This window comes from Malurus melanocephalus, unplaced genomic scaffold (assembly GCF_030028575.1).
Source record: "Malurus melanocephalus ecotype Western Australia unplaced genomic scaffold, MMel_1.1 scaffold_48, whole genome shotgun sequence".
In the NCBI taxonomy this organism is placed as follows: Eukaryota; Metazoa; Chordata; class Aves; order Passeriformes; family Maluridae; genus Malurus; species Malurus melanocephalus.
The window spans coordinates 981,887-996,288 of record NW_026623280.1 but is presented as its reverse complement, the minus strand read 5'-3'; the positions used below and the strand labels follow the sequence as shown (position 1 = coordinate 996,288).

At 39.6% G+C, this 14,402-nt stretch overlaps 1 protein-coding gene across 1 annotated transcript in view; it reads right to left on the bottom strand.

The window, feature by feature from the left end:
- Positions 1-14,402, bottom strand: part of RPS6KC1 (ribosomal protein S6 kinase C1) — an 85,502-nt gene that overhangs the window by 47,272 nt on the left and 23,828 nt on the right. Inside the window, exon 8 of the mRNA XM_057365117.1 lies at positions 344-462. Within this exon, the coding sequence (XP_057221100.1) occupies positions 344-462 (119 nt within the window). The remainder of the gene's footprint in view (positions 1-343; positions 463-14,402) is intronic.

The following is a 14,402-nucleotide window of genomic DNA, read 5'->3' as shown; positions in this document are numbered from 1 at the left end:
TACAGGACCAAGCAACATTTTCATGGAAAAGTCAAATGACATGTTATATTTTAGTGTGGTTTCTTGTCTCACCTTTAGGTTCTTCAGCATGATGAAAAATATCTACATCATCAACTGTGAGCAGCAGGAAAGCATGTGAAAACCAGTCCTGTATTAAACCAAACATTCCTCATAAGGTCATGAGGAATCAGAAAGAATAGCAACTTAACAGAAACACAACATCAAAATAGTCCTCAGGCCTCCCAAAAGAGAAATTCTAAATAGCTTTTGAACCTTAAGCTTGAATATGCTTTGCTACTTAATTATACCAAATTCTGTCAGAAAAAAACAAATTAAAGCCTACCATAGAATCAGAAGCATCTTCAGAGGTTTTATGATAGAAACTGGAAATTTTTTCTGCACGCATAAGGTATTCTGCAGTCTTCCTTTTCACTGCTTCTCGACGAGTTGGACTTGATTCACCTTAATGGAGAAAAAAGGGATATGTTTTCTATAAAGAGAGAGGTACTAAGTAATCAAAACACGTGACTACTTTGATTCTACCTTTTTGATTTCCTTTGGGTTATTCATAATCAAACCTAAAGATATGCATCTTCTAAAAATCCAGTACTATGATCTCAAGAGTTCTACAAAAATAATAAATTCAGCCTTGCTATAGACTAAGGTAAATAAAAAGCCTTTCTTAATATTTCTCTGATTTGATATACGTTCCTTCCTTACTTATGTTACATAAGTAAGAACTGAAACAARCCACTGATACAAATGTTGTATTCCAAAAAGCAAATCAGTTAGGAAAGACAGACTAAGATGTTTACAACAAAACAACAAACTTATTTTTCCCTCAGGTTTCCCACATGGGTTCTCCTAAATATATTTAGTCTAGAAATGCTATTAAAAGTAAGAAGGCAATTGCAGAGAGACACGGAGAACTCCTGCTCACAGCTTTCCAGTGCTAGCCATTCCTTGACACTTGGCTTGGGATAACATGGAAGAAAGGAATAAGCACCTGCACCCACTACTTCATCTTCCAGATGGCTAAACAACCATTGTGTTATTTCTAACCTACCCAAACTCTTGGTGAGATTCCATGATACCACTCAAAATCTGTATTCGCTCTAAAACTTTTCAGTTTATGTTTAAGCATTCACATCCTGAGTGATGTATTGCCATAACAGACTCCATTTGTGATAGTCAACCGCCAAACAAAGATGAGAGACTGTGAGACACAATTGCTGTAACAGAGAAATGAGATCACTGTGCTAAAAAAGAGATAGAGACAACAGCCCCAGAAGACTGAAGGACAGCAGAGACTTTATATGGCCCTGACAGTCTCTCCCAGCCCTAACTGAGGCCATCTAAGATTTGCAGAAACAAAGCCTTGACTGTAACAGGCTCTGCACTGCCAGGTGCAAGCCAGCACCCTTCAAACCARTGCTCAAACAGGGCAAGGAACTGCAAGGGTATCTGCCCAACAGCTACTCCACATGAAAGACAAGGCAAGGAAAAGGAGAGGCAATAAATTAAACACACAAATACACAAACCCTAACCAACGGCAGATAACAGACAATAATGAAGACTGGAACTCATATGATACTGATCACCGGGCCATGAAAGGAACTCGAGTGTAACCTTGAAGGAGTTCAACCAGAAACTTTGTTACTGATAAGGAAARAAACAGGATTATTGTGGGTTATCAAGAACGAGTCTCATAAAAAGAGCAAGCTTATTATGGAATTTCTGACAGAGAAATTACTGTATGAATGCTTGTATTCAGAAGTTACTGCGGGAGGTTTTCARGGGGCAATTATAGCAATACATAAGACATTGTAAGATTTTTCAAGGGCAGAATTAAAGGTAGGGATCAAGGTGGGTTGTCTTAAAATAGAGGCTCCCATTTCTTTCCTATCACAATAGAGACTACCTAAACCATCACACCAGACTCCATCAAGTGTAAACAGAAGAAACTTCAGGTCTGCTCCGAATTCTGTGGTCAGTGATCTCTTGTAATTTCAGTGCCCCCTTCACAGCAGGAGGGAAGAGTGATGTCACCACCTTGGATATAGACAGAGACTGCTCTGCAGAAACCTTTGTCTATGCTTGGTTTGGGACAGTCAGAAACTCAGTGCACTTTCAGCATACGATATTACAGATAYGTATCAATTTCTCAGTAATTCCTCTCATTCTAAAGACCTAGGGAACTTTTTACCAAGATTCCCCTAGGTGAGACTGCCAGTCTTACTCCCATTAAGAAAAAGTAACATCATTCCACTCTTTGAACTTGAAGCTGGCATTATCAAGAGAGAGTAGAGGCACAATATTTTTTTTAATAAGTGTGTGTTGCAATTTCTTAAAACRTAAGTTACTCTYTTGCGTTCATCCCTGCAGGTAACGYTMAAGTACTGTAAAACTTTCTGCTGCAGATGCACTGGGGAGCACCCACATTCTCTCAGACACACAAAGTGGCAGCCGCTCAGGGAAAAACAAGACATCTGCACAGCAATAATAAACCCTTCAGCCAGCATTTCCTTCGAGCAGGTTGGTAGAAAACTGCTAAGTTAGTGTCTAAGGCTATCATAAAAGTCAAGCTTACTGCTTAATTGTTTGTTATGTGTATTTAGTTTGGATGTTTACTGCTTTTTTTCAATGCTTCAGTAATTTTACAGTAATTAACGCAAACCACCTAGGATGTCCCCTTAGAGCTGTCTTTGTTCTCCCTACTTTCACAAGACATTCATCTCAGTTTTCCTTCTATTTTTCCTTCCTGAGTAATTTGTTAAATAACCTTAGCAAACTGTTCCCTCATTAAAATCTTCAGCCACAAAAAAGGGTGTGGATTCACAAAACAATATTTATTCAACAAGTTCTTGCATCGTATTTGTGGATAAGATCATTAACAGTTCAGTCTCTGAATAGTTTAACAAGTGGATGCTTGAGAAATAGGATTTGGGCTTTTTATTTTTTGCATTAGTTTAACCAAAAAAATATAAAAAAAACTACATTAAAATACAAATTCCCATTTAAACAGCCAATAGCTCATAAAAATATGTAAATAAATATGCAAAATAAATGTAATAAATATATGCTACTTCAAAAGCCTCAAACACAGGGAATAACAATAAAGACCCCATTAAGCTAAAAACAATCTTTAACATTTATACCAAATTCAAGGTCATAAAACTGTTCACTTAAAAGAAATCACTAAAACACAGTACTAGAACAAATCCTTATATTTGACAGATGCTAAAGCTGTGATTCAGACTTTGTGCATTTTTTAAAATGCAGCATCATTTGCCATGTACAAATTCAATGTACATTTTGCCACAAAATATTGTTTTTATTTATGCAAAATGTGAATTTCCAAAAGAATCCATTTTATTTTATAACAAATTAGGAATAATAATTTATTCCTAGTTAAGAACTTWTGATTTAAATATTGTGTGAGCATATTGAGCACCTAGTTCCATTCTCTGGTTAGCCCACAATAATCTAAAGAGGTATCWCTCTAATTACAATTTAAACTTGAAAGACTTTTTCTTTAAATGGCAGCAAACAGGAAACGTTTAAACTGTGTCAAAGCCTTTGATGAATCTTTACAACTGCTCATAAAAGATCATCCTGCTTAAAATAATATTGATTTTTCATATATTTTCCTAGATACTAGAAGATTTGTGTTTCATCTGATCAGGATCAAAGCTTCTTCCCCCACGATCACTGGGATTAAATCAGCAATGTCATTTTACACTTTTAAAAACTACACCGCTAAAGGAAGATATAAAAGTGCAGCAAGGCTRATCATAGAGACCTTAGAATAAAAACCCCTCAAGATTCCCCATCTCTCTCTCTCCCTCTGCATTTGCTACAGAGCAGCTGTGCCTCACACAGATTCACATGAATGAAAATATTAAGGCGAGAAACCACCCACTTAGTTTATTTTCCATATGACTTTCCYGTAATTATTTTGTAAACTGTTCGCACAACAATATATAAAAACATCTGCAAAAACAGGTAATTAATGTGTCAAGCCAAACTAATGCATTTTTTATGGTGTCCATGCTTCGTCAACTGTAATTATAACTCTTTTTAAGCAAATGATGATGTGTTTGTTGCAATGTGCAAGTGGTTATTTTAGATGCTCTGTTTACTATTACTGCAAACAGAATATAAAAACTSTACAGCTACTTTGTTGCACATATAAGCCTTCATCTACACATACAAGCACAAGCAGGCTGCTCCCTCATTTTCCAAAGGCTTTGCCTATTCCAAAGAAATAAAAATATCTTAAAATGAAAATTGGCTTCAGAAAGGCCGACCAGGCCACCCGCTGACCAAAGTAACAGTAAGCCAGGACATTAGGACAGCAGCCAATGATTTAAAATTTGTTCTTTAATTTATATTTCTAAAGACAGCTCAGCTACAATATATTTACAAAGACAGACATTCCTAAAAACATTCAAATGATTTTGCGAGTTTGATAGAGAAAAACCACAAATATCAGAATAATTGTGCCATTGAGCTCTTCCATGACTTGCCTGATTGTTTGCCCTTAGTCCACTGATTTGAATGAAAAACACAAAGAAGCAGCACTTCGGAAATGTAGAGCAGTGGCATCTGGAAAACCAGCAATATTTTTGTTTGTCTTCTGCTAAGAAAGTCTTTACTCACACTTCATAGTACCTCAGAAGAGGACACACCTTTGAGAGATTAGCTAACTCAAAGCTGAAGTGTTTGGCTCAGTTAATTGCTTATTCAAACATCAAATCTCCTGTAATTCTACCATACAGGAAAATTRTATTTAGATAGTAATAGCAAAAAGCTATTGCAAGGGGGCCATATTCAATAAACTTAGWCAAATTTAAAAAACATGGATAGTGAAGACCATGGAAAAAAACCTGTCCTTTTYCCCCAAATAATCTGGGATACTACCAAGAGAACATATCTCAGATGTGCAGAAGTGCTGTTAAACTTGCTCTGGTCCATAACTATCCTCCTCCACAGAGCCAGGATGAAGTCATGGGGAAGATGTGTTTCTCTCCGAATGATAAAGAGAGCTCTAGTTGCCACTTGCCACTAACATACACCAAAAAAAAAAACCAAAAAAAAAAACCCAACCAGTAAATCACAATATGTAGCACCCACTCAGGAACTGTAGATATTCCTTCCTTTCTTTGTGCCTGACCAGTTCCAAATCAACCCCCTTAAGGCGTTAAAGAGATTTTCCCCAGGAAGAGTTAATCTGTCAGGGCACATAGGTGCACTCCCTACCTAAGTAGGTGCTTGGCCAGGATGGGGATATTTTCACACAAAAAGTAAGGCCATAAAGTTAGCATTACCTGTCCCAATCCTCTGTGACCTCCTCTTCCTGCTTTTCTCTCAGACTTACTAAAAATACATGTGGGCTGCCTTCCTTTAAAGAAGATATCAGAAGAGATTTGCTCCAGGAAGGAATGTCCTCGTGCAGAACAAGCTACAAGGAACTTGTGTGAGACTGCCTGTTGTGCTAGCCCTAAACTCCACGTTCTTAACAATTTAAACAGTAAAACTTTCTCTAAATACTGAAATCTTCAATGAAACATTTATAATTGCCAAATCTAACAGCTATAATACCATTTTTTATTTTTAAAAGTTTCTTTATCTTCTTCACAGTCTTCCTGCACATATCACCCAGCTGGATCGCTGAATTTTTCAAAGAATTGCTCTCTATAAAAATGCAAGGGAGTAAGCCTTAAAAGATTTATTTCTTCTCACAATGAAAAGAGGTTTAGCAGCACCTTCCTTATTAGTGGGTAGCCCAGCTGTTATTTTTGCCTAATTGGTTCAAGAGGACCTCTGTTCTTCTTAGGGCAAACACTTCTTACATCATGTGAAGCAGACTCCTTTGTCCATATTAGCCAAACAAAAGCTCAGGCACACCGTAAGTGACAATGCGACTCATAATCCAGCACAGGTTTGTGATGACTTTGGACACAGTTTTATAACCCCAAAATTTATTTCAGGAAGGGGAAAAGCTGCTGATTTTGGAACGAGTCTCCAYCAACTTTCACAGGAGGGTGGGTAACCTTTAATTTTCAAACAATTATTTAGTGAAACGTGGCAGGTGCTGGGGTARATGGATACTGCAGCATCAAGGGAAGAGCTATACATTTTAGCAGCAGGTGAGGGTTTGGAATTGTGAAATAAGCCCACTACCTCATCATCTCTAGTATGCTATACATTATATTAATGGCAAGCTCCTTTGAGGTGCTGATCAAATTCTGCAGCTGAAAAAAACTGTAAATATTAAAAAATAAGACAAAGGTTAAGTCCATTATGATAAAACAGCTTGAAGTGATCTTTTTTCCTCTTTTTTTTCCCTTAACATTGTGAAAGAGTCAAAATTTATTAAGATGCAACACATTTATCAGAGCCATTCTTTCTTGCTTTTTTGAAGATTCARGATGGTGCTGTACTCAACCAAGAAGAAAAGCCACCTAAAAGTTAAATCTTCCAAGCTGAAGCACGAATTTGTTATCGTGAGTGAACACCTACAAATTATTCTTCCAACTTTCCAATGTGCCCATAACTATTATGTCTACATGTTACATACATCAACTTCACTACAGGTTGTCTGAGACCTTTACAGACCTACATTTCCTATGAAGTTGCCAGTTCTGCATCTTGTAGAAAACCTATGGTTAGACACCTGTCATGTAAATGTCAAGGTAAACATCTCTCTAGRRRAAAAAAAAAAGTTGGCATATTTGCCACAGTTAAGATTACACAGAAGAATGGTGTGGGTGAAATGTGTCTGAGTGACCAGTAAAGCAGGAGTCAGTAACACTGAAGATAAGAAATGTAACTCCCCASAAATGCTAACCAACAACTGCTTCTAGAGAAAGTCTCACGTTAAATCCACAAGGTGGTGGTAGCTTTTTTTTTAGCATGCATGTGTGACTACCTKGAAAAAAATTAAATGAACAGCACCCAGCACTTCAGGGAGAAAAGTCTTAACTTCCTATCTATCTGCTGAWACTTGTAGTCTTAGCTGTAAGGTATTTCACCAAAATAAGACTCAGTGTGAAAATATTCTTGAGCGTTCTTCTGCTGAACTACTTAAGGGAATAAGCTCTGTGAGTGTTACAAGAAGGACAAGAAGTGGCATTCTAGTACAGAAGAGGAAACAAAAYGGTGATGCAGCAGCAGGTCCTCCAACACAAGCACCATGGGAACAGGAGAAGAGCACTGACAGTCAGAGCAAGGAAAGAAGTTATRCAGGCCACCACTGCACAAGAGAGGAAATTTCCAAGTTCCCTGCACTCTTCTTTGTTAACTAAAAGGACAAGTTCAAATCAGAATTAGCATCCACAAACATCCCTTGCTTCAGAGCAGAGGGAACCCAGGCACACAGACACCTACCCCTTCAAGCAAGAACAGTTTGAAGTAAAGTACTGCAGGGGAAAAAAAAGTCAGTTAAAAAAAACCCAATTATGAGATTCAAAAATACTGACAGTCTAATACAACTGATATTTATGTATTAAATGCAAKTCATATGTATTTTTATATACTTCTWTGGGAAAYGGTATTTTTCCCTGAGCAGTCACAAAAAAAATCTCTAAAACAGAAGAGCCAGCGGCAGGCCTTGTAGAGATCAAACCTATACTAGTCTTCCTACACAGCTCTGAAGCTAAAGAGGTTATTTTAAGATACTAGAAGAGTTAAGAGGGAAAGASGACAGGAAAAGAGAAAAGGAGGATGTGAAGAGAAAGAAGCTGTATATGCAAGAACTGTTTGGGGGAGAATCAGAGCACTGATTATCATGCAGCATCGTGCCCTCAAATATATCTATGCAATTTTTCTGTTCCAGCCAGTAATTTGCCTCAATTCACCCACAGTGCCTGAGGCACTGAATTCTGCAGCCAGAGACTTCAAATTTCTCACCTGCGGACAGAAGCGGCTCTGTAACCTAGATCAGTCTGCCCTGTCTATCCTGCATGCTGCAAGAAGTGTGGCAGCCCTACTGGGCCTCTGATGGGAGGTAGAAACCCCACACAGCTACAGTCAAAAAAAGATTCCTGAACTTTGCAGCTAAGTGTTGTGGCTAACAGCAGCTGAGATAAAAGGCAGTGCAGGCAGGAAGAGACGTCTGTCAAAGAGGCCGGGCACAGGCAGCAACCTGGCAAGGAACTGCGATGAGGAAAGACTCAAATCTTGGAAAGGTCAGATCAACACCAAGTCAATGCAGCTAGCTGGGTCCCTCAGAAGAGGGAAGAAAGAACAGATTTCTAAGGCTCACCTGGTCACAYAGTTACTAATCCTTTAACAGCCACATGCTCAGTAACCACACTCAGACTCATCTCTGTATCACACCCTACACGATGGCTTGCAGGTATTGCTACAATTCACCTTTACATGTATTGCAAGGCTCTAAGCTGTACAGCAGGTACTAAACCTCAGACCTTTATCAGCCTCCTGGTATACAGAAGTCTTTCAGTATAAGTGGAACTTTGCCTTGAGTGTTCCTTTACATTGCAGAATCTGGCTRTATTTATACAGTAACCAGCTTCTGGCATTAACTATATACATTAACCATACTTTACTGGCACATAYGCTGTATTTTTCTGCTTTGTCACAATGAGGTGTCTAAACCCAGCACTTTCAGACATGGAATGACATCACTCAGGGTGGTCCATCCAGCATCTAATGCACAGTGATGGCTCCTACAGCTACTAATTTGCTGTGAAGCTCTGTGTGGTCTGCAACGGGCTTGGAAGACAACACATTCCAGTTATGAACAGTTCACAGTCCATAACAGCATGTGTTTCAGCATCACTGGCAGCACAGTGAGATATTATTTTTTTTTTAAACCAGCCACAGTATTTCCAAAATCCATTCCTTTATCCAGCTACTTATTAACAGACAAGTCCTCTCACAAACTTTTCTGAAGCAGCAACTGTGATTTCAAGATAGTATGAAGCACTAGGAGACAGGGARCACTTTGTGTCATTGCTCAGAAAGCTCAGCCCAAATAGTTCTACAATATTCTCAGTCCAACAGAAGGAAACAAGAGATGGTTTTCAGCCCCTTTGGTAGGAACCAGGGCTTGCCTGGTTCCAGCTCCAGTGGAAGTATAAAAYAACAACAGCAAATAAGGCGAGTGATGATACACCATAGGAACACAGAAGTCTAAGATCAGGTGGAGGAGAACTACAGTTCCATCAGTTACCTCATCACCAACCTTCCCCGGTGGAGCCCAGCACAACTCTCAGGGTTTCCCAGTAATCATCAGCTCACACAGCAGTGCACCTTCTCTGAACACAGATCCGTTGTTTCCATAAAGACATTGCCACAACCAGACACGTCTGCTGGATAGCTCTGAAACTGTTACATCAATGAGGAACACTACTTGGAGGACTTCAAAGTGAAAGGAATTTAAAATAGCTACTGTRTGGTAACAGAAGTTGTCTTCCTAAGTGCCATTCAACAAACAAGCAAAGGAAGCCAGAAACGCTCTGGTGGAACACCATGGCTGTTTCYCTTTTCATAAAGTACTGTCTTCTTGGCATTCTGTCAAGCATGCTCCTGTTTGCCTCCCTGGCTCCATCACAAGTTCAAATCATAGCCCATCATAATCCCAGTAATTAGACACAAGTTGGTTTGTTTTCAGTATATCCAAAAATATCATCTAGTTGTCCAAAGTATTCCCAGCATTTCATTGTATAYGCATTTCTGGGTTAAAAGTCAAAGTCATTTTAGCAAGGTTCCAGTAATTTGTGTAATTTTTGTTCCAGCTCTGTTTACTGGATAAACATTAAAATAGCATGGCACAGTGCAAAACTGACATTCACAGCCTGCTTTCAAAGACACCAGCAGCTTATTCAGAACTTGTAGGTACCYAACACAAAACAGAGATATCTGGAAAACAGCTTGTGGCTGCTCACACTCCAGAGGCATCACATACTTCATGCAACACAGTTCATGCTGCCTAAACTAAATCCATATTCATTCTGCCCAGCCACAGCTGCTACACATGTGAAAATAAACATCCCAAAACTCTGACAGAGTAAATGGATCATCTCCCTTCAGATGTTCATGTGCAACTTGGACAGATCAGCAAGAAACACATTTACTTTCTAAACCACATGGAACAGACAGTACTTTTCTACATGAATTAGGCTGGCCATGCTGTGCAGCATTCTTGCTTCATCATGTGCCTGAACTTATTGTAACCCTGCAATAAGCAATAGTATTAAAWCTGCTTGTCACACACCCTCAGACTGCTCAGATCCATAATGGATATAACTAAAAAATGGCTGCAGTTGTAAAAAGAGGAGCAGTTTATACAAACAGGACTCCCTTCTTTATTACAAAAAATCTCTCCATAATTTCAGCCTCCTAAACTGTTTGTTCCTAACAAAAACTCTGCCCTATACCAAAGTCAGGGAATGCACTACTTTGCATAAAACAGAGTTAACTTCCAGCTAGAAGTTGGTGGCTTGCTATTGATTAGTGCATTTTTTCCATCACTAGGCCCGAAGCAATGCACTGACCTCAAAGCGCTCTGACATGCTAACAAAACAAAGGAACAGCTATAATTGTGAGCCAAAGTTCCTATCAGTTAGCATACTTGGTATGCTTAAAAAGGCAGAAAGCTTGAATTCTAGAAGCTCTTAGAATTGAATTCTTTTCAGCTCCTAGAGAATTGTTGAACCATCCCACACAACCCTTACAGACCTGTCTTCCAAAAGCTTCAAAACCCTGCATGCAGCAATGCCCAGAAAAGACAAGAGGAGCGGCAGAATTGGTACATCTTCAGAAGATAAAGGAAATTATGGCAGCTWCTCCCTGTCACTGCAAGCAAGCAGCTCTGGTAGAAATGAAACAGAAAGGCACAAGAGGTGCAGYTCAAGGGCTATACTGTCAGTCCAAGATTTCATTCTTCTTCTCACTGACAAATGTTTGATATTAAACACATGTATGGAGCAGAAGTTGGCCCAACATGTATAACAAGCAGATGCCCAGAGTCCAAGATATACACCAGTCTCTGAGCACACACACAGCAATCATTCCCCAAGGGACATAAATTGGGTCTCTTGGCAGGACTATGAATAGGACATGAAAGGATTCAGCACTAAACTCTGCAAGAGACTAGCAAAAGAAAATACATATGCACCTTGCCTAGAATAATTAACACCACCGTGCACCTGAGAGCAAGTGCACACAGCTTAAAACAAAGTCAAGATGGCTATTTCTCAAATATATCACCCAGCACTAGCGCCAGCAGCTCAGAGAGCTGGAAAGTCACCAGGAACATAACATGCCCAAGTGTGCTCAGCTGCCTTTGGGGAAGCCACCTACTTCAAACCAACCAGCACAGCTCTTGCTGTGTACTTGCAGCAATGAACTTATACATGACTTTGACAAGGCAGCCTTGAGCTGCTGAGCCTAGAAGAGTGAGTGGTAAGAGACACAKCCTCCCCCTGCAGATACATCTAAGCAGCTCACAGAAGCATTACACCTGAGGTCTCAAATCCCAAGTTTGAGGTACAGAGGATGGGTGATATTCCTTCCCCCCATCTCCGYGCGCTGCTTACATCGCCCGGCTCCAAGTCTCGGGTGCCAATTTCTATTTCCTTGGCACCACCTCGTGGCCAAACTCTGCATTACCGTATTGCTATATTGCTGTGTTTTCCAGGGAAAAWGCCACCTGCGGCCCGCTCCAGAGGCCACACGTTCTGCAGTGGTCGCGCACCGAGAGACAGTGGCACTGCACACAGGTGTAAGCATCGATGAACACCGTGTTTCACTTCCAGCTCTTACAAAGTCTTATCTAGACAAAACAGGTTGAAAATAATCAGTGGCAGAAGACCAGAAGAATTTTCTAATAATTGAACCACTCTTATCTTTGAAAGGAGTATGTTATTATCCATGTGAAATACACAACCAGGGGTGTTTAAATAACAGCAGTGATTAAGTTGAGGGTTTGTGGGTTTTTACTGCAACATACATTGAATGTTCACATATCAAAGCTAGACATACTACCTTCACAAAGTAGCTACACTGAAAAGTTTCATTGGGGATTTGTTTTGGGCTTTTTTTACTGTCCTAACAGATCATGAAATAGCATATATTTTTAGGAAGGCATTTGGACCAGCCCTGTCAGCATAAAGAGGGCGTCAGTGCCTCTCTGCCACCTCACAGCAGCTTCAAGGAGAATGGGACATAAAATGAGCTGGATCTACCAAAATCTAGTGTGAATGCCCATCAGAGGATGAACATTCCTTCAGAGCCATGCAGGGTAACACASAGAAATGAAAAAAGAGCTGATTCCTAGGAACCACCCTGTGTACAAWCACGTTCCCAAGGGACAAAATGCCAATTAAAATGCAGCTCATTCCCATTATTCCCTCTTGGGTGCTACATAGATGCAATGTCAGGGACAGCAGAGAAAAAGTTGCAGGTGCTGGCTACATGTCTCTTCATYCATCAGGAACACTGGCACACACCCCACAAGTACCATCATTAAAAATGTATTAATAACTCCCAATGTACTGAGTGGTGTCAAGAAAACTAGGCAGAATATCACACTTTCTTAAGATTCTTCGAATTTCTTAAAAAGCAGGGATAAGTGAACGAGAGAAAGGACTAACATTTATCTGAGGCATTTGGAAGAGTGGCTAGTAAACAGTAAAAAAATCCCTGGAGGAAATTCTGGCAAATATAAGTAAGCAGTTCAACCCACTTTGGTTTAACAAGTTAGTATGCATGAGTTGAGCAAGTCACCTACATGCAATATAAGTCTTTCACAACTTTAAAGCAAACATATTACGGTAAGGATCATCATGAATCCAAAGCCAACATGTTTAACCACTGCCACAACTCAAATACACACAAAAATTACCACAGCRAAACCTGATGTGCACTATACTGACTTGTTTCATGCCTTAACAGTTTGAAACTCTTTAATAAAGAAAGCTTTTGAAGCTGAACTTTGAACAGACTGTTCAAAACAGAATCATGGCAGCCTTGCATCATGGCTGGCAGACAGAAGTGTTTATGACAAAATAGGATACCCTTCAGAGGATCACAAGTGAATGGCCCACAGGTCTATGAAAAAGTGTACCAGCAAAGAAAGAATAGCTGGGCTCACCAGCAGAAGGATTGCCAGGATATTAAACACTGAGAATGAAAAACATTTTGACAACACAGGCAAGGAAAGATAGGATGCTATTGAAAAGCCACAACAAGCAGCAAAACAGCAATCCTACTGACATCACTGAGACTTGAAAAGAGGTGGATTTATTTTTGCCAAATACTGTAAGACACTTTAAGCAAAGGCTATGCACATATCTTGKCCTACACCCGTAATTCTCATCAGTAACCTACCCATTATTTTTTGCCAGGCCTCATTAAATCAGCTCAGCAGGTAACTTACATTGCYAGAACTGTTCAGAAGGTCTGGACCACTGCTGTGCATCCCACTGGGATGCAGCAAAGGCTTCTTCTTGTGTGTGTTTGATACATTCATGTCTAAGTCCAGATCTGGAGCAGCAGAATGCACCTGTGCTGTTTGCTGTCAAACAAAGCCACAATTCTAATCTCACTCATTTGATCTGTGTGGGACAAAACAACAATRCACAGACACTGAATTCACTCCAGGAAAGAACAAATCTTTCCTTGTACTTCATAGTTTTAAGCCACTGTTGGACAAAATGCAAATATATGAGGTTATCACTCGAGATTCTCAATAACTAGAAAAGGAAGGGAAAAAAATTTCTCCCTTAGTGACAAGGTGCAAGGAGGCACAAATTTGCATATAGTTGCATCCAGTCTATTAACAACAGCTTTTGCAGACATATATTGACAGGCYGAAGTCTTTTGAGAAAGAAAATAAAACCCTGCTCTCCTCTGGCAATGCAAGCATGTAAGTTTCTATGCATCCTTTAGCTAGAAAAGGAGAATAGTTCAGTGGAAGAAGCAAGAGGCTGARAGACAAGAGTGGTTCTAATCCTGTTGTGATTGGGAAGTTAACCTGAATCTGCCTCTCCCCATGCGTAAAATGGGGATAATTAATCCTCACTTAACCATGTAAATTAAATAATGTTTCAACAGTGCTGCAAGTGCCACATATTAATTAATGCCTAGGCAATAAAAAGGAAAAAGGCAAAAGTGAAGCACTTTGCTACTTACCTGCAAGTTGAAGGTTGTGCCGCAATTTTAACGGAAGAGATACCAGGCACTTGGAAGATGAGACCCTAAATTATCATTCTGTCTTAGAGAGAAAGATTTCTCTCTCCCTCATCTGCACACAGCTATCAAGTACATGAAAGGCAAGCACGCGTATTCTGAATTTCAGATCACTTCTTTGCAACACAGTAAGCTGATGTTAGCCATGGAAATGCCATAAACAAATACATATRACCAAAGA